Source organism: Salmo salar, unplaced genomic scaffold (genome assembly GCF_965601325.2).
Source record: "Salmo salar unplaced genomic scaffold, fSalSal1 ptg000519l, whole genome shotgun sequence".
In the NCBI taxonomy this organism is placed as follows: Eukaryota; Metazoa; Chordata; class Actinopteri; order Salmoniformes; family Salmonidae; genus Salmo; species Salmo salar.
Window position 1 is genome coordinate 172,203 of NW_027675407.1, and position 24,157 is coordinate 196,359.

General features: G+C 37.3%; 1 protein-coding gene and 1 pseudogene across 1 annotated transcript; one reads left to right on the forward strand and one right to left on the reverse strand.

Moving 5' to 3' along the window:
* Positions 1-24,157, reverse strand: part of LOC145876227 (uncharacterized) — a 30,784-nt pseudogene that overhangs the window by 3,330 nt on the left and 3,297 nt on the right.
* LOC106591999 (uncharacterized) lies at positions 980-9,379 on the forward strand. Its single transcript, XM_082972010.1, has 2 exons — positions 980-1,839; positions 8,319-9,379. The coding sequence occupies exons 1-2, from the start codon at positions 1,575-1,577 to the stop codon at positions 8,519-8,521; spliced, it is 468 nt and encodes a 155-aa protein (XP_082828136.1). The 5' UTR covers positions 980-1,574; the 3' UTR covers positions 8,522-9,379.

Sequence of the window (24,157 nt, forward strand, 5' to 3'; positions counted from 1 at the left end):
CCAGGGACTGGGGATGCAGTTAGGTTTGTATGCAGTCTGGTGATATACCATGGCCTGGGGATGTAGTTAGGTTTGTACAGTCTGATGATATACCAGGGACTGGGGATGCAGTTAGGTTTGTACAGTCTGGTGATATACCAGGGACTGGGGATGCAGTTAGGTTTGTATGCAGTCTGATGATATACCAGGGACTGGGGATGCAGTTAGGTTTGTATGCAGTCTGATGATATACCAGGGACTGGGGATGCAGTTAGGTTTGTATGCAGTCTGATGATATACCAGGGACTGGGGATGTAGTTAAGTTTGTACAGTCTGGTGATATACCAGGGACTGGGGATGCAGTTAGGTTTGTACAGTCTGGTGATATACCAGGGACTGGGGATGCAGTTAGGTTTGTATGCAGTCTGGTGATATACCAGGGACTGGGGATGTAGTTAGGTTTGTACAGTCTGGTGATATACCAGGGACTGGGGATGCACTTAGGTTTGTACAGTCTGGTGATATACCAGGGACTGGGATGCAGTTAGGTTTGTACAGTCTGGTGATATACCAGGGACTGGGGATGCAGTTAGGTTTGTACAGTCTGGTGATATACCAGGGACTGGGGATGCAGTTAGGTTTGTACAGTCTGGTGATATACCAGGGACTGGGGATGTAGTTAGGTTTGTACAGTCTGGTGATATACCAGGGACTGGGGATGCAGTTAGGTTTGTACAGTCTGGTGATATACCAGGGACTGGGGATGTAGTTAGGTTTGTACAGTCTGGTGATATACCAGGGACTGGGGATGTAGTTAGGTTTGTACAGTCTGGTGATATACCAGGGACTAGGGATGTAGTTAGGTTTGTACAGTCTGATGATATACCAGGGACTGGGGATGCCGTTAGGTTTGTACAGTCTGGTGATATACCAGGGACTGGGGATGCAGTTAGGTTTGTATGCAGTCTGATGATATACCAGGGCCTGGACATGCAGTTAGGTTTGTTTTCCTCTAGCTACTCTCCAGTTTGCTCCCAGCAGCGTTAATAGAACATAGATCACTGTTCAACTAGGCTGCAGAGTTCCTATTTTGACAGATAATTCAACCAGTGTGACCAGTGGGTTTCTTTAAATGAATGAATATGAAACTGCCTTAAATACAGATGTGAAGGACAGTATGTTTTAAATTCTCACTCAAAATATGCACTGCTCTTTTTGAACGTCTCAATATAATATTATTATTTAATGAAAGGAATGAAAAATACATTTGTGTGCAACAACAACTGCGTTTCCCTCCAGTCAGCAGACGGCGATGTGCGTCTTTCAGGCGATGCTGCAGCGTGACGTATAATCTAGTGGACGGAACACTTCTTCAACAACATCTAGTCAGCCACCTCGGTAGCCAACAGCCAAAACATTTAGACTGTTTCTGTGCATATTTGCCTCTGTTTTTTAAATATACTTCTGACATCTAGTTAATTGCCCCCATTTAAATGTTATAGGTACATTGTTAGTCAACTAGCTGGCTTGATAAATTAGCCTAGCACTAAACTAGTCGCTCATGCTAACTAGCTAGCTAGCTAACATCCCCGAACATGAGCTCCCTAAACTACTCCCCTCCTGTTAAAGAAGAGGAGGTCTGCTGGACGGAGAAAGAAGCTCTGGGGCTGAACATTGTCGTGAAAGAGGAGAAGGAAGAAGAGGATGTTACAGTAAAACAAGAAGTAGAGGGTGAGGCTGTTACAGTGAAAGAAGAGGAAGAGGTGAAAGAGGAGGATGTAGTTTTTGAAGTGAAGGAGGGGAAACAGGGAGAGAGAACTGTCATATTGACAGAGGAGTCAGGAGATCTGATTACCACCAGTAAGTACTGTCTTAAAAACGAGCTCTAACTGCAAAGGTTTTGAACGAATGTGTTGTTTTAAAGCAGCATGCTACTGAAATTCTATACTTGAAAATGTTGTTCTGTACTCTAGGAATTTATGTTATAATATGTTGAAGCTACATTTTAAAATGGGTGATTAAAGCCCTGAATGCTGATTGGCTGACAGCCGTGGTATATCAGGCCGTATACCATGGGTATGACAACATGTATTTTTACTGTTCTGATTACGTTGGTAACCAGTTTATAATTGCAATAAGACACCTCAGTGATAGATGGCCAATATACCACGGCTAAGGGCTGTATCCAGGTACTCTGTGTTGCGTCGTGCATAAGGACAGTCTTTAACCATGCTATATTGGCCATATACCACACTTCCTCTGGTCTTATTGCTTAACTGTAACATGTGTATACCATCAGAGTCCCTCCCACCACAAAATAACAACTTAATTGTCTCACAGAATGGCAAACAAGTTATAAATGAAACTTTTGATGTGTGTCTATTGTAGGCCTTGTGTGGAGTGTGTATACCAACAAAAAGCAGATTTCTAAATAATGTTGGAGAAATACATAAAATAAGATGCATTATTGACATGAAATGGACATGTGTTATGGGGAGACTGAACATATTAGCAAAAGGACAAGCGTTTTGGGGAGACTGAACATATTAGCAAACGTTTGTAAGTCTACAAAAAAACATAAAATAAAATAGCCATTTCAAGGAAAGGCTGAACTAAAGAATTATCATTTAGAAAGTATGGTAATTATTACTTTAGAGATGAAGTGGGACACCAACAAAATGTTATTTACATTGGATCAAATACAGCCTATAACATGACATTATCTATTATTATAGAGCTCTGATCAGCCTATAAACATGATCTATTATTATAGAGCTCTGATCAGCCTATAACATGACATTATCTATTATTATAGAGCTCTGCTCAGCCTATAAACATGACATTATCTATTATTATAGAGCTCTGATCAGCCTATAACATGACATTATCTATTATTATAGAGCTCTGATCAGCCTATAACATGACATTATCTATTATTATAGAGCTCTGATCAGCCTATAACATGACATTATCTATTATTATAGAGCTCTGATCAGCCTATAACATGACATTATCTATTATTATAGAGCTCTGATCAGCCTATAACATGACATTATCTATTATTATAGAGCTCTGATCAGCCTATAACATGACATTATCTATTATTATAGAGCTCTGATCAGCCTATAAACATGACATTATCTATTATTATAGAGCTCTGATCAGCCTATAACATGACATTATCTATTATTATAGAGCTCTGATCAGCCTATAAACATGACATTATCTATTATTATAGAGCTCTGATCAGCCTATAACATGACATTATCTATTATTATAGAGCTCTGATCAGCCTATAACATGACATTATCTATTATTATAGAGCTCTGATCAGCCTATAACATGACATTATCTATTATTATAGAGCTCTGATCAGCCTATAACATGACATTATCTATTATTATAGAGCTCTGATCAGCCTATAACATGACATTATCTATTATTATAGAGCTCTGATCAGCCTATAAACATGACATTATCTATTATTATAGAGCTCTGATCAGCCTATAAACATGACATTATCTATTATTATAGAGCTCTGATCAGCCTATAAACATGACATTATCTATTATTATAGAGCTCTGTTCAGCCTATAAACATGACATTATCTATTATTATAGAGCTCTGTTCAGCCTATAAACATGACATTATCTATTATTATAGAGCTCTGATCAGCCTATAACATGACATTATCTATTATTATAGAGCTCTGATCAGCCTATAACATGACATTATCTATTATTATAGAGCTCTGATCAGCCTATAACATGACATTATCTATTATTATAGAGCTCTGATCAGCCTATAAACATGACATTATCTATTATTATAGAGCTCTGCTCAGCCTATAAACATGACATTATCTATTATTATAGAGCTCTGATCAGCCTATAACATGACATTATCTATTATTATAGAGCTCTGTTCAGCCTATAAACATGATCTATTATTATAGAGCTCTGTTCAGCCTATAACATGACATTATCTATTATTAAAGAGCTCTGATCAGCCTATAAACATGACATTATCTATTATTATAGAGCTCTGCTCAGCCTATAACATGACATTATCTATTATTATAGAGCTCTGATCAGCCTGTAACATGACATTATCTATTATTATAGAGCTCAGATCAGCCTATAACATGACATTATCTATTATTATAGAGCTCAGATCAGCCTATAACATGACATTATCTATTATTATAGAGCTCAGATCAGCCTATAACATGACATGATCTATTATTATAGAGCTCTGATCAGCCTATAACATGACATTATCTATTATTATAGAGCTCTGATCAGCCTATAAACATGACATTATCTATTATTATAGAGCTCTGATCAGCCTATAACATGACATTATCTATTATTATAGAGCTCTGATCAGCCTATAACATGACATTATCTATTATTATAGAGCTCTGATCAGCCTATAAACATGACATTATCTATTATTATAGAGCTCTGATCAGCCTATAACATGACATTATCTATTATTATAGAGCTCTGATCAGCCTGTAAACATGATCTATTATTATAGAGCTCTGATCAGCCTATAAACATGACATTATCTATTATTAAAGAGCTCTGTTCAGCCTATAAACATGACATTATCTATTATTATAGAGCTCTGATCAGCCTATAACATGACATTATCTATTATTATAGAGCTCTGATCAGCCTATAACATGACATTATCTATTATTATAGAGCTCTGATCAGCCTATAACATGACATTATCTATTATTATAGAGCTCTGCTCAGCCTATAACATGACATTATCTATTATTATAGAGCTCTGTTCAGCCTATAACATGACATTATCTATTATTATAGAGCTCTGATCAGCCTATAACATGACATTATCTATTATTATAGAGCTCTGTTCAGCCTATAACATGACATTATCTATTATTATACAGCTCTGTTCAGCCTATAAACATGACATTATCTATTATTATAGAGCTCTGATCAGCCTATAACATGACATTATCTATTATTATAGAGCTCTGATCAGCCTATAAACATGACATTATCTATTATTATAGAGCTCTGATCAGCCTATAAACATGACATTATCTATTATTATAGAGCTCTGATCAGCCTATAACATGACATTATCTATTATTATAGAGCTCTGATCAGCCTATAAACATGACATTATCTATTATTATAGAGCTCTGATCAGCCTATAACATGACATTATCTATTATTATAGAGCTCTGATCAGCCTATAAACATGACATTATCTATTATTATAGAGCTCTGTTCAGCCTATAACATGACATTATCTATTATTATAGAGCTCTGATCAGCCTATAAACATGACATTATCTATTATTATAGAGCTCTGATCAGCCTATAAACATGACATTATCTATTATTATAGAGCTCTGTTCAGCCTATAAACATGACATTATCTATTATTATAGAGCTCTGATCAGCCTATAACATGACATTATCTATTATTATAGAGCTCTGATCAGCCTATAAACATGACATTATCTATTATTATAGAGCTCTGATCAGCCTATAAACATGACATTATCTATTATTATAGAGCTCTGATCAGCCTATAACATGACATTATCTATTATTATAGAGCTCTGTTCAGCCTATAAACATGATCTATTATTATAGAGCTCTGTTCAGCCTATAACATGACATTATCTATTATTAAAGAGCTCTGATCAGCCTATAAACATGACATTATCTATTATTATAGAGCTCTGTTCAGCCTATAAACATGACATTATCTATTATTATAGAGCTCTGTTCAGCCTATAAACATGATCTATTATTATAGAGCTCTGATCAGCCTATAAACATGACATTATCTATTATTATAGAGCTCTGATCAGCCTATAAACATGACATTATCTATTATTATAGAGCTCTGATCAGCCTATAAACATGACATTATCTATTATTATAGAGCTCTGATCAGCCTGTAAACATGACATTATCTATTATTATAGAGCTCTGCTCAGCCTATAAACATGACATTATCTATTATTATAGAGCTCTGTTCAGCCTATAAACATGATCTATTATTATAGAGCTCTGATCAGCCTATAAACATGACATTATCTATTATTATAGAGCTCTGATCAGCCTGTAAACATGACATTATCTATTATTATAGAGCTCTGTTCAGCCTATAAACATGATCTATTATTATAGAGCTCTGATCAGCCTATAAACATGACATTATCTATTATTATAGAGCTCTGATCAGCCTATAAACATGACATTATCTATTATTATAGAGCTCTGATCAGCCTGTAAACATGACATTATCTATTATTATAGAGCTCTGCTCAGCCTATAAACATGACATTATCTATTATTATAGAGCTCTGTTCAGCCTATAACATGACATTATCTATTATTATAGAGCTCTGTTCAGCCTATAAACATGACATTATCTATTATTAAAGAGCTCTGTTCAGCCTATAAACATGACATTATCTATTATTATAGAGCTCTGATCAGCCTATAACATGACATGATCTATTATTATAGAGCTCTGATCAGCCTATAAACATGACATTATCTATTATTATAGAGCTCTGATCAGCCTATAACATGACATTATCTATTATTATAGAGCTCTGTTCAGCCTATAAACATGACATTATCTATTATTATAGAGCTCTGATCAGCCTATAAACATTATCTATTATTATAGAGCTCTGCTCAGCCTATAAACATGACATTATCTATTATTATAGAGCTCTGTTCAGCCTATAAACATGACATTATCTATTATTATAGAGCTCTGATCAGCCTATAACATGACATTATCTATTATTATAGAGCTCTGATCAGCCTATAAACATGACATTATCTATTATTATAGAGCTCTGCTCAGCCTGTAAACATGACATTATCTATTATTATAGAGCTCTGATCAGCCTGTAAACATGACATTATCTATTATTATAGAGCTCTGATCAGCCTATAAACATGACATTATCTATTATTATAGAGCTCTGTTCAGCCTATAAACATGACATTATCTATTATTATAGAGCTCTGATCAGCCTATACACATGACATTATCTATTATTATAGAGTTCTGCTCAGCCTATAAACATGATCTATTATTATAGAGCTCTGATCAGCCTATAAACATGACATGATCTATTATTATAGAGCTCTGTTCAGCCTATAAACATGACATGATCTATTATTATAGAGCTCTGTTCAGCCTATAAACATGACATTATCTATTATTATAGAGCTCTGTTCAGCCTATAAACATGACATTATCTATTATTATAGAGCTCTGCTCAGCCTGTAAACATGACATTATCTATTATTATAGAGCTCTGATCAGCCTGTAAACATGACATTATCTATTATTATAGAGCTCTGCTCAGCCTATAAACATGACATTATCTATTATTATAGAGCTCTGATCAGCCTGAAGACATGACATTATCTATTATTATAGAGCTCTGATCAGCCTGGAAACATGACATTATCTATTATTATAGAGCTCTGATCAGCCTGAAGACATGACATTATCTATTATTATAGAGCTCTGATCAGCCTGTAAACATGACATTATCTATTATTATAGAGCTCTGTTCAGCCTATAAACATGACATTATCTATTATTATAGAGCTCTGCTCAGCCTATAAACATTATCTATTATTATAGAGCTCTGTTCAGCCTATAAACATGACATTATCTATTATTATAGAGCTGTGCTCAGCCTATAAACATGATCTATTATTATAGAGCTCTGCTCAGCCTATAAACATGATCTATTATTATAGAGCTCTGCTCAGCCTATAAACATGACATTATCTATTATTATACAGCTCTGCTCAGCCTAAAATACGACATTATGTAGCCTGGCAGGTAGGAGCCAGTAACCGAAAGGTTGCTGGATCAAATCCCCGAGCTGACAAGGTAAAAACGCTGTCATTCTGCCCCTGAGCAAGGAAGTTAACCCACTGTTCCCTGGCTGCCGATGACGTGGATGTCTATTAAGGCAGCCCCCCACACCTCTCTGATTCAGAGGGGTTGGGTTAAATACGGGACACACATTTCAGTTGAATCCATTCAGTTGACTAGGTATCCCCCTTTCCCTATTGTAGAGCTCTGCTCAGCCTATAAACATGAGAGAAAGATTAGATTTTATGTTCTACATTATTATTATTATTAGGGCAGCCACCAAGTTTTTATTAAATTATGTAATGTTCTGAAAACTGACTTCAGGTTTTTGAGGAATCTAGCCTCACAGGAAGACAGTTTTATTTCATGGAGGTTTAATTCAGTTCTCTGTTTAATATTTAACTAAAAACTCTGTTTGTCTTTGGTAGGAGAGGGACCAGACTCTCACTCTGACAGCAGGGAGACTCCTTCAGGGGAACCAGACCCAGAGACGCCCAAACCAGCGAGACAACACCACTGTTCCCAGTGTGGAAAGAGTTTTAAGTGGTTAAGGAACCTGAAAGTACATGAGAGAATACAGGAGAAAACCCTTACGAATGCTCCCACTGTGGAAAGAGTTTTACCAAGTTAGGGAACCTAAAAGAGCATGAGAGGACACACACAAGAGAAAAGAGTTTCCAATGTTCCCAGTGTGGAAAGAGGTTTACCCAGTTACAGTACCTGAAACAACATGAAGAAATACACACAGAAGATAGGAAGACCTACCACTGCTCTCAGTGTGTAAAGATATTTACTGGGTTAGGGAACCTGAAAATACATATGAGAAGACACTCTGGAGAGAAGCCGTACCACTGTTCCCACTGTGGAAGGAATTTTAGGTGGTATGCGAGCCTGAAGGAGCATGAGAGAATACACACAGGAGAAAAGCCTTACCACTGTTCCAATTGTGAAAAGAGTTTTACCCGGTTAGGGAGCTTGAAAAAGCATGAGAGAACACACACAGGAGAAAAGCCTTTCCAACATACTAATACACAGGAGGAGAAGACATACCACTGCTCTCATTGTGAAAAGACATTTTCCCAGTCAGAGGACCTGAAATCACATGAGAGAATAGAGAGGCTGTGTTCTGACTTATGTTTTTGATTGAGAAATTGTGTTTTTGTTCATTCTACATTAAATAATATTGTATGAATGAAATCATACTGAAAAATAGGTCTACATGTTTTTCCCAGCTCAAGACATGATCATGTCGAAAATCGGATTAAAAGAGTAAAAAAAAATGTTTTGATTATGAACTTAAGATTGATTGAATGCAAGTGTAAACCCCTAAATGTTGTTCACTATATCATTGGGATATTTCAAACATGTTAATTATTAAATAGATTGATATTAGTATTTCTTCATTCAGATTGTCATTGTAAATGCGTATTGGTTCTCAATTGACATATCTGATTAAATAAATGTGAAATAAAGTAAATGCCATATTGTTTTTGGGAAGTCTATTTGGTTCTATGTTGGGACTATAAGAATATTTTGAAGATAAATACACAAGGCAGAGTACGAGAGAGACAGAGGACGAGAGGTCAGTACAGTACTAACAACCAATGGAAATAGTGTTTTTTCCTGTAATAGGGAGTTATTGATCAGTGGTTCAGCAACATGGGAGGATGTAGATGTACACTACCGTTCAACAGTTTGGGGTCACTTAGAAATAACCTTTTTTTTAAAAGAAAGCCATTTTTTGTCCATTAAAATAACATCAAATTGATCAGAAATACAGTGTAGACATTGTTAATGTTGTAAATGACTATTGTAGCTGGAAACGGCTGATTATTAATGGAATATCTACATAGGCGTACAGAGGCCCATTATCAGCAACCATCACTCCTGTGTTCCAATGGCACGTTGTGTTAGCTAATCCAAGTTTATCATTTTAAAAGGCTAATTGATCATTAGAAAACCCTTTTGCAATTATGTTAGCACAGCTGAAAACTGTTGTTATGATTAAAGAAGCAATAAAACTGGTCTGCTTTAGACTAGTTGAGTATCTGGAGCATCAATGTAACCTCTCAAATTCATAGACAGGTGTTGCGTCTATTTTTACCCAAAAGTAGTTTTTTACCCGGAGACTGTAGTGCTACTTTCTCAAAATGAACATAAATGCTGTAGGGGGAGGGTTCTGGTGTTTTACCAGGAGACTGGGGCCGATCCCCATTTAGGAATGTATGTCTTGCTTACTCACACTCTGCATGTGTTGATACCTTGCTGAAAACCCTCACAGTTGTTGGCCAACAGATTTTGTCATGGAGTTTTCATTCAATAGGGTTTAGAGTCCATTTCATCTTAAGCCATTCTTTTAAATACGGTAATACCTTTAATTAGAATGTTGTACCTTTAAATACCTTTTCATTCTAATTTTGTTGACGGACTCAATAGAATACACGGAGTCAGAAACTAGGGATCAATTCAAGAAAGTCATCAGTCGTCTCTGTTTCAACACCAACTGGTAGATTTAAAAATACTCTGATCTTGTAGATTATTTAGGTACATTTTAGGGTTAGGAAAGTATGTATGAATCATAAAAACAATAGTCCTATAAATCTACCCTAATTCTTACTAATCATGGAAGTTTGATGACAACGGCCCAATCCTACATTTACATAAGTGTTCAGACCCTTAACTCAGTACTTTGTTGAAACACCTTTGGCAGCGATTACAGCCTTGAGTCTTCTTGGGTATGACACTAGAAGCTTGGCACACCTGTATTTGGGTAGTTTCTTCCATTCTTCTCTGCAGATCCTCTCAAGCTCTGTCAGGTTGAATGGGGAGCATCGCTGCACAACTATTTTCAGGTCTCTCCAGAGATGTTTGATCGGGTTCAAGTCCGGGCTCTGGCTGGACCACTCAAGGACAACAGTGCAATAATATGTAACAACTTCACAACAAATACACACATCTAAAGTAAAGGAATGGAATTAAGAATATATAAATATTTGGACGAGCAACGTCAGAGTGGCATAGACTAAAATACAGTAGAATAGTATAGAATACAGTATATACATATGAGATGAGTAATACATAGACAGATACAGTAGAATAGGATAGAATACAGTATATACATATGAGATGAGTAATGCATAGAGAGATACAGTAGAATAGGATAGAATACAGTATATACATATGTGATGAGTAATACATAGACAGATACAGTAGAATAGGATAGAACCTAGTCTGTTCATTATATACATCTACATGATGTATTGTTACACCATGTAGGAGCAGTATAGACCTAGTCTGTTCATTATATACATCTACATGATGTATTGTTACACCATGTAGGAGCAGTATAGACCTAGTCTGTTCATTATATACATCTACATGATGTATTGTTACACCAACACAAAAAAAGGAAATTATATTATTTTATACTAATACAATTGCTCAGAGAAAGAGATTTAGTTTAAAATGTAATTCTCAAAAGGTTGGGGTCTGAATTATTGCCACCCATGTTTTCAATACTCCAGCACCCTCCCCTTGGGAGAATAACGACACTGAAATGTTTTATGAGATTAGAGAACACATTGGGTGGGATCTTAGACCATTCCTCCATACAGAATCTCTCCATGTCCTTGATTTATTTAGTCTGTCTTATGGACTGCCCTGTTCAATTCAAACCACAGGTTTTCAATGGAGTTCAAGTCCGAAGACTGAGATGGCCATTGAAAATGTTGATTTTGTGCCCAATTAACCATTTCTTTGTGGATGTTGATGTGTCTTGCTGGAAGATCCACTTATGGCCAAGTTTCAGCCTCCTAGCAGAGAGGTAACCAGGTTTTGGGCTAAAATATCCTGGTAGTGGGTAAAGTTTATTTATTTATTTCATACAGTAATTTTAGCTCATCTTTATCAAGGATATCAATAACTAGGTGCTTATTTTGATATCTAGTTATTTGACTGAATCAGAAATACAGATGTGGAGTAGATGTAGAGTTTGTTTTAAATTCTCATTAAAAAAATCTGAACTAATCAAACAACACTTGTTGCTCTTTGTACGTGTTGATATAATATTAATATTTAATGGAGAGAAAAAAACGTTTCCCTAAACTGCTTTATAATATTATAATTCAATGAAGAATAAAAATAGTTTTCCCTCCTCAACTGCGTTTCCACCCTCCAGACAGCAGATGGCGATATGTGTCTTTCAGGCGATGTTTCTAGTGTGACGTATAATCTAGTGGACGGAACGCTTCTTCAACAACTGCAGCCACCTCGGTAGCTCGCTAGCCGACAAAGTCTGAACATTCAAGTTCTTTAGACAATTTCCTGGTTTAACTGTAACTGTGATTTAAACATACTTATGTGTAAACAACTAGCTACCCCATTTAATTTAATATTTACGTTGTAAGTCAACTAGCTGGCTGGTTAAGTTAGCACTAGCCTAGCTAGCTAACATCCCCGACCATGCGCTCACTAAGCTACTCTCCTCCTGCTAAAGAAGAGGTCTGTTGGACGGAGAAAGAAGCTCTGGGGCTTAACATTGTCGTGAAAGTGGAGAAGGAAGAGGAGGATGTCACAATACAACAACAAGTAGAGGGTGAGGCTGTTACCGTGAAAGAAGAAGAGAAAGACGTTACAGAGAAAGAAGAGGAAGACGCGTTCAGAGTGAAAGAGGAGGAGGATGTTACTGTGAAAGAAGAGGAGGATGCAGTTTATGGAGTGAAAGAGGAAGAGGGGGAGATGTTACTGTGAAAGAAGAGGAGGAAGTGAAAGAAGATGAAGACGTTTTTGGAATGAAGGATGAAGAGGGGGAGATTACTGTCACATTAGAGGAGGACGAAGAAGAGAAGACTGGAGAACTGATTAACACCAGTAAATACAGTGAGTACTATCTAATAATACAGGGACATTGATCTGATTAACACCAGTAAATACAGTGAGTACTATCTAATAAAACAGGGACATTGATCTGATTAACACCAGTAAATACAGTGAGTACTATCTAATAAAACAGGGACATTGATCTGATTAACACCAGTAAATACAGTGAGTACTATCTAATAAAACAGGGACATTGATCTGATTAACACCAGTAAATACAGTGAGTACTATCTAATAAAACAGGGACACAAACTCTGCAGATGTTGAACTAATGTGTGATTTTTAAAAGGGCATTCTACACTCATATGTTTTTGTACTGTATGAATTGTTAACTTTTCCTGTTGAAAAGTGATATAAATAAAGTAAAGTATAAACACACTAATGGGAAACAAATAAATGTTTTGAGTAAAATAGTGTTTTTTTAACAACTGCAAACTAGACGGAGTGAGTGATGTCATAGTAAGGCCTTCAAGGAGTTGGCTTGATGGGAAGTCGTGATGTCATCCAATAGGAGGCTGATCTTCATGTGAATATTCATTATTCTTTTTAAAATCCTTCATGTTCTGTCAAGTTGGTTGTTGATCATTGCTAGAAAGCCATTTTCAAGTCTTGCTATAGATTTTAAAGACGATTTAAGTCCAAACTGTAACTAGGCCACTCAGGAACATTCAATGTCATCTTGGTAAGCTCCTCCAGTGTAGATTTGGCCTTGTGGTTTAGGTTATTGTCCTGTTAGGACAGTTTTTTGTATTCAGATCTCTGAAATGCTCTCTACCTATGTAACATTTAGTGTCTCCTTATGTTAAGCTGGGAAAACAGTTTTCATGGGCACAGAAATCCTAAATCATTTCAGAGTTTGCAAATCCAATGGTTCTAACCGAGTGTCACCTTAACTTTATTGACACCCAAATGGATACTGTCATTAACGTCGTTCTTCAATAATTACACATAATACTTAATACTGTAGCTGTTTAGTTACAGTCACATGTTCAACTATCATCAGCTGATCCAGGAAATCATTTTCTGAATGACAGTCACATGACAAACATCACGACATGCAACAACAACCAAAGTGCTTCTTCATTCATTACTCTGGTAAAGACAGTTATGCCGTGCTCCACGTTGGATCCAACATCCCAAACAAATCGATGTTTATAATGTGTTACTGTCTGGCTGATTTACAGTAGGGTCTCATTACTCTGTTTGTGCACAGAGATACACTCCACGTTGGATCCAACATCCCTAACAAATTCATGTTTATAATGTGCTATTGTCTGGTCGATGTACTGTAGGGTCTCGTTAGTCTGTCTGGACACAGAGATACTTAGCTCATAATGTGTAGAGAACTGTTCCTTGATGGATAGGCTACTGTACAACACACAGAGCTATTTTCCTTTATTCAGGACATTTAGAATGACAACACATTACAGAATAGCCTAGTGGGATTATTCACAAAACTATCTGGTGATCAGGTTATGAAATGTCATGACAAAGACATTTTAGTTTCCATGTTTCACCTGAAATATTGAATGATTTATAGTCCTACGTCTATGTTGTTGTTAGATAAAGTTATGGGTCCTACAGTAGGTCTATGTTATTGTTAGGTGAAGTTATGGGTCCTACAGTAGGTCTATGTTGTTGTTAGAAGTTATGGGTCCTACAGTAGGTCTATGTTATTGTTACGTGAAGTTATGGGTCCTACAGTAGGTCTATGTTGTTGTTAGGTGAAGTTATGGGTCCTACAGTAGGTCTATGTTATTGTTAGGTGAAGTTATGGGTCCTACAGTAGGTCTATGTTGTTGTTAGAAGTTATGGGTCCTACAGTAGGTCTATGTTATTGTTGTGTGAAGTTATGGGTCCTACAGTAGGTCTATGTTGTTGTTAGAAGTTATGGGTCCTACAGTAGGTCTATGTTGTTGTTAGGTGAAGTAATGGGTCCTACAGTAGGTCTATGTTATTGTTAGGTGAAGTTATGGGTCCTACAGTTATAATCCAAAGTAGTGTGAAATGCATTCATAAGCAACCTGGAAATGGAGGCTATATTTGCTGTCAACCTATGAGAACTCCCCTGAGTTTTCCCCCACGGTGGTGAATTAGTGAATAGACACAGAGCTTAATGTGAGTTTCCTTGAGTAGCACTCCTGATCTTGTCCTGACATTGAGCTGTAATATTCAGAAAACGTTGTGGAAAACTTAAATCTTCGCTCACCATTTTTGGTCCATGCAGATATACTACATCCATAACTAGTGGTTTCCTCATTACTAGATATACTACATCCATAACTAGTGGTTTCCTCATTACCAGATATACTACATCCATAACTAGTGGTTTCCTCATTACCAGATATACTACATCCATAACTAGTGGTTTCCTCATTACCAGATATACTACATCCATAACTAGTGGTTTCCTCATTAGCAGATATACTACATCCATAACTAGTGGTTTCCTCATTACCAGATATACTACATCCATAACTAGTGGTTTCCTCATTACCAGATATACTACATCCATAACTAGTGGTTTCCTCATTACCAGATATACTACATCCATAACTAGTGGTTTCCTCATTACCAGATATTCTACATCCATAACTAGTGGTTTCCTCATTACCAGATATACTACATCCATAACTAGTGGTTTCCTCATGACCAGATATACTACATCCATAACTAGTGGTTTCCTCATTACCAGATATACTACATCCATAACTAGTGGTTTCCTCATTACCAGATATACTACACCCATAACTACTGGTTTCCTCATTAGCAGATATACTACATCCATAACTAGTGGTTTCCTCATTACCAGATATACTACATCCATAACTAGTGGTTTCCTCATTACCAGATATACTACATCCATAACTAGTGGTTTCCTCATTACCAGATATACTACATCCATAACTAGTGGTTTCCTCATTACCAGATATACTACATCCATAACTAGTGGTTTCCTCATTACCAGATATTCTACATCCATAACTAGTGGTTTCCTCATTACTAGATATACTACATCCATAACTAGTGGTTTCCTCATTACCAGATATACTACATCCATAACTAGCGGTTTCCTCATTAGCAGGGAGGAGTTTATGCAATCAAATTGCGTGTGCATCGCACTCGTGCCGCAATTTTAGCAAACACAGAAAGGGGCCTATATTGGAGACCAAAAGTCGCCTGGCACACTGCTTAGAGTTTCAACAACATGAATAACTTATTTCTAGCCTACAATCATCGATGTTACTACTAATGTGAAAACAAGACAAAATATGACTATTCTTGCTCATTTTAAGACAAATGTCAAATAATCATTACATTCATTACAGACGTCAATTGTTGTACAACATCATGGCTACGCTGTTGGCATCACCTTTTACAATGGATTTCTGCTGTTGTGGGCCTTTAATCATCTGTATGACTTTGTTGTTCACACAGGAGAGAGACGTGACTATTGTGGATCCTCTGGGGAGCCTCAACAACCTCATGATGCTGACGAGGCAGAGAAGAGTCTCTCCACATCAGAACACCTCAAGAAACGCCAGCGGAGAACCACAGGGATAAGATCTCACCGCTGCTTTGACTGTGGGAAAAGATGCACCTCATCAGGCATTAAACTACACCGGAGAATTCACACAAGTGATAATTCTCACTGCTGCTCTGATTGTGGGACATTTTTTAAATCTTCATCAGAACTCAAAATACACCTGAGAAATCACACAAAAGAGAAACCTTACTTCTGCTCTGACTGTGGGAAGAGTTTTCCTCTGTCAACCAGCCTGATATCACACCAGAGAACACACACAAGAGAGAGAACTTACAGTTGTGATCAATGTGGGAGGAGTTTTCCTATTTTAATCGCTCTGATATCACACCAGAGAACACACACAGGAAAGAAACCTTTTGGCTGTAATCAATGTGGGAAGAGTTTTACTCTGCTAAGCAGCCTGATATACCACCAGAAAACACACACGGTAGAGAAACCTTATAGCTGTGCTCAATGTGGGAAGAGTTTTACTTGTTCTAGCATGCTGACTAGACACCATAGAACACACACAGGAGAGAAACCGTATAGCTGCAATCAATGTGGGAAGAGATACTCTCAAAAACGTTCTCTGATTAAACATCAGAAAATACATGAAGAAGTTGTTTCATGATATCAATGAATTAATGTCACAATGTAGAATGTTTTAACATTGTAGAAGGAGTATATTAATGATGTCACAATGTAGAATGTTTAAACATTGTAGTAGGAGTATTTTAATGATGTCACAATGTAGAACCCTAAACGTTTGTCCCCTGTTCTATTGATTTCAACATGATATGGATATTAGCCTCAGGGGGAAAATCCAGGCTCTGAAATGGAAGAGTTACTATTTACGTGATTTAACAAAAAGTGACTAACAAAAAAAGAGCTGTGTTACACTTACCACGTTGGTGACCCACTGGAATCAAAATGCAACACTTCAAAATGTAGCTAGCTGTTTTCTACAAGTTGTCCTCTAACCAGGGATGTACACATTATTCCCAGATTCCGTGTGGTTTTTGAGCTGTTAGTTTTAACAGGACGTGCAACCTCATCTCCCTCCTCTCGGCACAATTGATCTCATCGTGATATCGATGAGTGATGACAAATAAGTGTTGTGTTCCTTTGTTTAGCGACCCCTAAATTTAAATGCATCATTCCAAAATATAGCTGACTGTCTTCTGCAGGTTGTCCTCTAACCAGTGAGGTAAAATATATCTCCCATTTCCATGTGTTTTTTGTTTTGTTGTGTTAGTTTCAACAACAGTACAACCTGATTTCCCCCCTGACGATATCAGTGATTTATTGCTACTTGTCAAAAAAATACAAGTAATATGATTATTGTGGCAGATGTTTGTGTATATAGCATATTATATGTTTAGTTTTTCAATATATCACAAACTGTTTCTGCGTATTTGTTATTGAAAACTGTGTTTTGACATTGGGGCTATCCCATCTAGCAAAATGTCTTTGAAAAGAAGCCTATGCCCGATGTCCTATATTCGTTCGGTTGTAGTTAAATTACTTGAAAACAACTTAATTTCAACGTACTTCCAAGTAGCCTTGTGGTTAGAGCGTTGAGCCAGTAACCAAAAAGTTGCTGGATCGAATCCCCGAGCTGACAAGGTAAAAATATGTTGAACCCACTGTTCCTAGGCCGTCATTGTCGATAAGAATTTGTTCTTAATTGACTTGCCTAATTAAATAAAGGTTAAATGAAAAGTGGACGAGAGTTCTAGAAGCTAGTGATTTTTCGGATTCTATAAAGAATAAAATGAAAAAAATAATTCTATTGTATATTATTATTTAGAAATACGTGTTTTTTTCTTGTTTTTAATTGTTGACATCCTGTAGACACCATGTTTATATTGGTGAAGGTGAAGCATTGTAGTTGATTATAATGTGAAATGGAAGTTGTTTTCTGTTGGTGGTGAGCAAACTTGTCCAACAAAAATATAGGATATATTTGTCTTAAGGGGGAAGGTGTTACAGGCTTTGGTTTTTCCATTTATGTTTTGAGGTTGAACTTTAGCTCGTTAGCACGTCTAGCTCGTTAGGACGTCTAGCTCGTTAGCGCGTCTAGCTCGTTAGCCCGTCTAGCTCGTTAGCCCGTCTAGCTCGTTAGCGCGTCTAGCTCGTTAGCACGTAGGACGCACTGATTGGTGTCACCTCGTTAGTCAGTATGTGTTACACGGCTTGTCCATCTCGTTAGTGGGAAGGTGTTTCACCTGAGCTGGTCCAGGTTCTATTTAAGAGTGTCTGGCCCAGTGCTCCAGTTGTCTTGATACATGTGGAGAGTCAACACCTTTAGTTGCTCCACCTTTTTGGTTTGCTTCCTGTCTTTAAGTTTGGTGTGGGTTTTTCTTTTGTTTGCCTCTTCTTGGGCAGATTTAGTGGGTCTCATGGTGGGTGTCTTTTAGGTCCCAGTTGTTGTTACTAGTCAACTTTCAGTGGACACTGAGAGCAAAACTGCAACATTATGTAATAATACTTTTATTGCATCAAATGGTTGTTTGATGCAACAGAATAGAGGGTTCTTATAACTATTGTGTCTGTGTTCTACTGAGGATGGGCCTCTGGGAGAAAACACTGACAGGAGATTTACAATGTCTTTTGGGTGATAAAACCTAAAGAGACTGCATTCCAGAACATGAGTTAATGTTTCTGTTCTATATGGTACCAGGGAGAGATGACCCCAGGGCCAGACCCTGGTCTCTACACAAAGAGTACTGTTTTTACAGCAGATACTGTCTGCTGAGAATTAGAAGCATCTTTCATACAAATCTTAAGCTTGTGACCCATTCTATTCATCGGTTGTTTGTCATGTAGGTTGAAAGGGGTGTATCTTGGCTTTAAAATACCTTTGTACTTTTGTATCGTGGTTCTCAACGAGTCATCTGGGGGTGATTCGTCGACCAGCCATCATTATCGTAGAGCACTCAATTGATTCACCCTATATTTGCGTGTTGTATTGACCTGCTCCCTTATTAATAAGTTAATAAAGATTTAGTTTAAGTATAACTCTGACTTGTGTGATAAGTTTGTCTCATTTGATGTTAAAGAAATTAATCACCACATTTGGGGATGTGAATCTTCACTTGGTGACCGCTCCTGGTGACCTGGGTAAATGGTGCACCAGGGATCCCTCTAACTTGGGATCTCAGGGAGACCACACTTCAGGAACGGAGCAGATGGTCCCACCTTTGATCTGAGAGGCAGTGAGCTGAGTGGATACCACATCTCGAACGTAGTTAAAAAAAAAAAGAGGTGAGCGAAGTAAAGTGGAGTTTTTAGAAAAGCCTCGTAGGCTCTGAGTGTGTATTCCTGTGTGGAGGTGTAAACAGGGCCCAGTCAGGAGGCTCTGAGTGTGTATTCCTGTGTGGAGGTGTAAACAGGGCCCAGTCAGGAGGCTCTGAGTGTGTATTCCTGTGTGGAGGTGTAAACAGGGCCCAGTCAGTAGGCTCTGAGTGTGTATTCCTGTGTGGAGGTGTAAACAGGGCCCAGTCAGTAGGCTCTGAGTGTGTGTTCCTGTGTGGAGGTGTAAACAGGGCCCAGTCAGGAGGCTCTGAGTGTGTATTCCTGGGTGGAGGTGTAAACAGGGCCCAGTCAGGAGGCTCTGAGTGTGTATTCCTGTGTGGGGGTGTGGGGGGGGGGGGGCGCCGCCGCCGCCTTGGAGGTGTAAAGCCCAGCCAGCCATCTGTGAACTGAATGAAAACTAGAATCTGTGTTTACTAGTTAAGACCATTTATGATATAGTATAAGCTAGTAAGGTGCACCTGTAATTATTTTAAACATATACTTGATTTAAACCTGTAATAGTTAGTTAACGTTAGCTAGTTCATTATCACAAAAGTGAGAACTGCTCTAGATTGGAAACTTACGTTAATGAGAGTAAAGCCATGTTGGCTTTATGGAAACTTGTTTTAAACCTGTACTTATTCTAAACCTGTAATTATTTTAAACCTGTACCCCATTTTACAAGTAATGAAAAATGTATGAGTTGCATTATCCTAGGAACTAACCATGAGATAGAAATGTGAAAATATTCCTGCAGGTTAAAATATTGTTGAAAAACAACTAATTGATTAGTTATGTTTGAGAATAGCATTGTGTGACAGGCTGACTTGAAAGATTATACGCAACATTTTGCTGCGTGGCAATACTGTGTTTGGATTCTGAAGGGCATTCATACAAAAGAGGTAGTCTAGACACTGTATTAATACCATTATGCATTTGAATCCCATCTACAGCTACCATCTAAGATATTAATTTCCCTCCACAAGGGGGCGGACATGTAACGTTTCCAAAATGGGATAGTATTGTCCATGTAACGTTACCAAAATGGGATTGTATTGTACATGTAACGTTTCCAAAATGGGATAGTATTGTACATGTAACGTTTCCACAATGGGATAGTATTGTACATGTAACGTTATGCCCCCTTGTGAGTTAATAGTATTGCATGCTGTAGCAGGCTATATAAAGAGGAAGACCTCCATTGACGATTCAGTTCGTTGTAACATCTCGTCTGGACAGGTCACCGTCCTTAGTTAGTTAGTTAACGAAGCTAACGTTAGCTAGTTCATTATCACAAAAATGAGAACTGCTCTAGATTGGAAACTTACGTTAATGAGTGTAAAGCCATGTTGTCTTTATGGAAACGATATAGAATATATGGGAAAGAATATAGTTGAGGAAATAATCCAAACCTAGTTGTGCCTAGTTAGGACATAACGTTAGCTAGCTAGCTAACGGTACTGTACTGTAGCTCATACAACGCCGACGGTCAAACCCGGCTTTCTAATATTAACATTAATTAACTATAGTAACGTTATGGAAGATATTCACAGAAAACTATCATTGTCTTCGTTATTCATTATTAGTATGTTATTTTATTATAATACATTATTTCGAGACATATTCAGAGCCAAACATCAACCCAACTTAACCTTTTTAACTGTTGTCGCATCCAAACTTGTCACCATCGTTTCCAGTTGTAATTGCGAAGTTCCCGGAAGAAGTCCAGCAACAACGGAGGTTCCTCGATGAACCCACCTTCTAACAAGTTCTTTGAAGAACCTTTTGGGGCTGTTTTTCATTGACCAAGAACCCTACGGTTCTTAGGGGATCTGAGAACAACTCCAGTTGAACCCTTAATTTTTAGAGTGTAGTCGACTCTATTTACTCTCAGATTCAAACATGATGATTAGCATCAACGATCAAGTCAGCTGCTGCTGCTCCAATACAGTATGAGGTGAGACGGTGAACTGATGTTGAACTGGGCAGTCAGCTGCTGCTGCTCCAATACAGTATGAGGTGAGACGGTGAACTGATGTTGAACCGGGCAGTCAGCTGCTGCTGCTCCAATACAGTATGAGGTGAGACGGTGAACTGATGTTGAACTGGGCAGTCAGCTGCTGCTGCTCCAATACAGTATGAGGTGAGACGGTGAACTGATGTTGAACTGGGCAGTCAGCTGCTGCTGCTCCAATACAGTATGAGGTGAGACGGTGAACTGATGTTGAACTGGGCAGTCAGCTGCTGCTGCTCCAATACAGTATGAGGTGAGACGGTGAACTGATGTTGAACTGGGCAGTCAGCTGCTGCTGCTCCAATACAGTATGAGGTGAGACGGTGAACTGATGTTGAACTGGGCAGTCAGCTGCTGCTGCTCCAATACAGTATGAGGTGAGACGGTGAACTGGGCAGTCAGCTGCTGCTGCTCCAATACAGTATGAGGTGAGACGGTGAACTGATGTTGAACTGGGCAGTCAGCTGCTGCTGCTCCAACACAGTATGAGGTGAGACGGTGAACTGGGCAGTCAGCTGCTGCTGCTCCAATACAGTATGAGGTGAGACGGTGAACTGATGTTGAACTGGGCAGTCAGCTGCTGCTGCTCCAATACAGTATGAGGTGAGACGGTGAACTGATGTTGAATCATAATGATTAAGTTAATTAAAATGAATTAGTGAAACTATTAAAAAATAGTATTTGTCATATTAAATATATTACTCTATTGTTATCATATAGAAACATCATGGAATATTATACATCATATTAAATATATTACTCTATTGTTATCATATAGAAACATCATGGAATATTGTACATCATATTAAATATATTACTCTATTGTTATCATATAGAAACATCATGGAATATTATACATCATATTAAATATATTACTCTATTGTTATCATATAGAAACATGATGGAATATTATACATCATATTAAATATATTACTCTATTGTTATCATATAGAAACATGATGGAATATTATACATCATATTAAATATATTACTCTATTGTTATCATATAGAAACATCATGGAATATTATACATCATATTAAATATATTACTCTATTGTTATCATATAGAAACATCATGGAATATTGTACATCATATTAAATATATTACTCTATTGTTATCATATAGAAACATCATGGAATATTATACATCATATTAAATATATTACTCTATTGTTATCATATAGAAACATGATGGAATATTATACATCATATTAAATATATTACTCTATTGTTATCATATAGAAACATCATGGAATATTGTACATCATATTAAATATATTAGGCTATTGTTATCAGATAGAAACATGATGGAATATATTAAATATATTACTCTATTGTTATCATATAGAAACATCATGGAATATTGTACATCATATTAAATATATTACTCTATTGTTATCATATAGAAACATCATGGAATATTGTACATTATATGACCATCAACATACATTATTGTTTCATTCAATTTCACATAATAAGGATATTTAATATTTTCAAGTTCAGAAGTCAGAACCCATCACCTGCTATGTAAAAGAGACAGAATAATGCACAATGGTCAATGCTATCTGGGATCCTTGGGACATCCCTACCCTGAACCCTAACCTTAACCCCTACCTTAACCATTTTAAATGTCAACTTCAATGGGCTATGGACGTCCCAAGGATGTATCTCTACCTGAAAATACATGATCTAAGTGATTGATAGTTGGTATTCAGCAGTCATAAAGCCTTATTTACTTTAATGAACTACTAAAATAGTGAATTTGTCAGACAGCATAGACAGCAGCTCTACACTTTATTGACTGACTGATCCATTCATCCTTCCATCCCTCCTCAGCCTTCCTCTCCTCTGAAGACCCAGTGAGGGTGGAGCTCAGTCAGAGAGCTGTTGAGGGACTGGTTAGGAAGAACACTTCTACAGCCAGAGAGGTGAGAGGTCACACATGGTTTAGATGGTAAATATTTATGTTCCCTTAGCGGTTCATCACGTCAGCTAAAGGGAATATGTTCCATCTATGTTTATTTACATTAGTGCAAATTATCCACTAATATTGGTGTAATTTCTCATCCCTGTTGGCTGTATGAAAGTTAATTTCCCCTCAGGCACACACATTTGTTCTTTGATATTATGAAGGTAATTTGTGTCAAATGTACTTTTCCACTCATTCACCCCATCTCTTTACATTGCTTATGCATAATCAGTGGCCTGACTGCATCCAGACTATGTCAAAGGCCCATCCTGGTAGATCTGAACCTAATGCAGCTTGGAGTGATCAGATGACAGAAGTCACATTTAGGTGCCAGGTGTAACTGAGGCCATAGATGCTCCATATCCATTTACATTTACATTTAAGTCATTTAGCAGACGCTCTTACTTTGAGTGTTTTATATAATATGACTAAATGTGTTTCTGTGTTGCAGGGGCAGTCAGAAATGGAACAGCAAGGCCACAGAACATGACATAAGCAGAGCTGTGGGAGACCACCTCAAGCCCCTGGTAGAGCCGGGGGTGGTGTTTACCACTCCACCACGCCTTCAGCAGGCTGGAAAAGT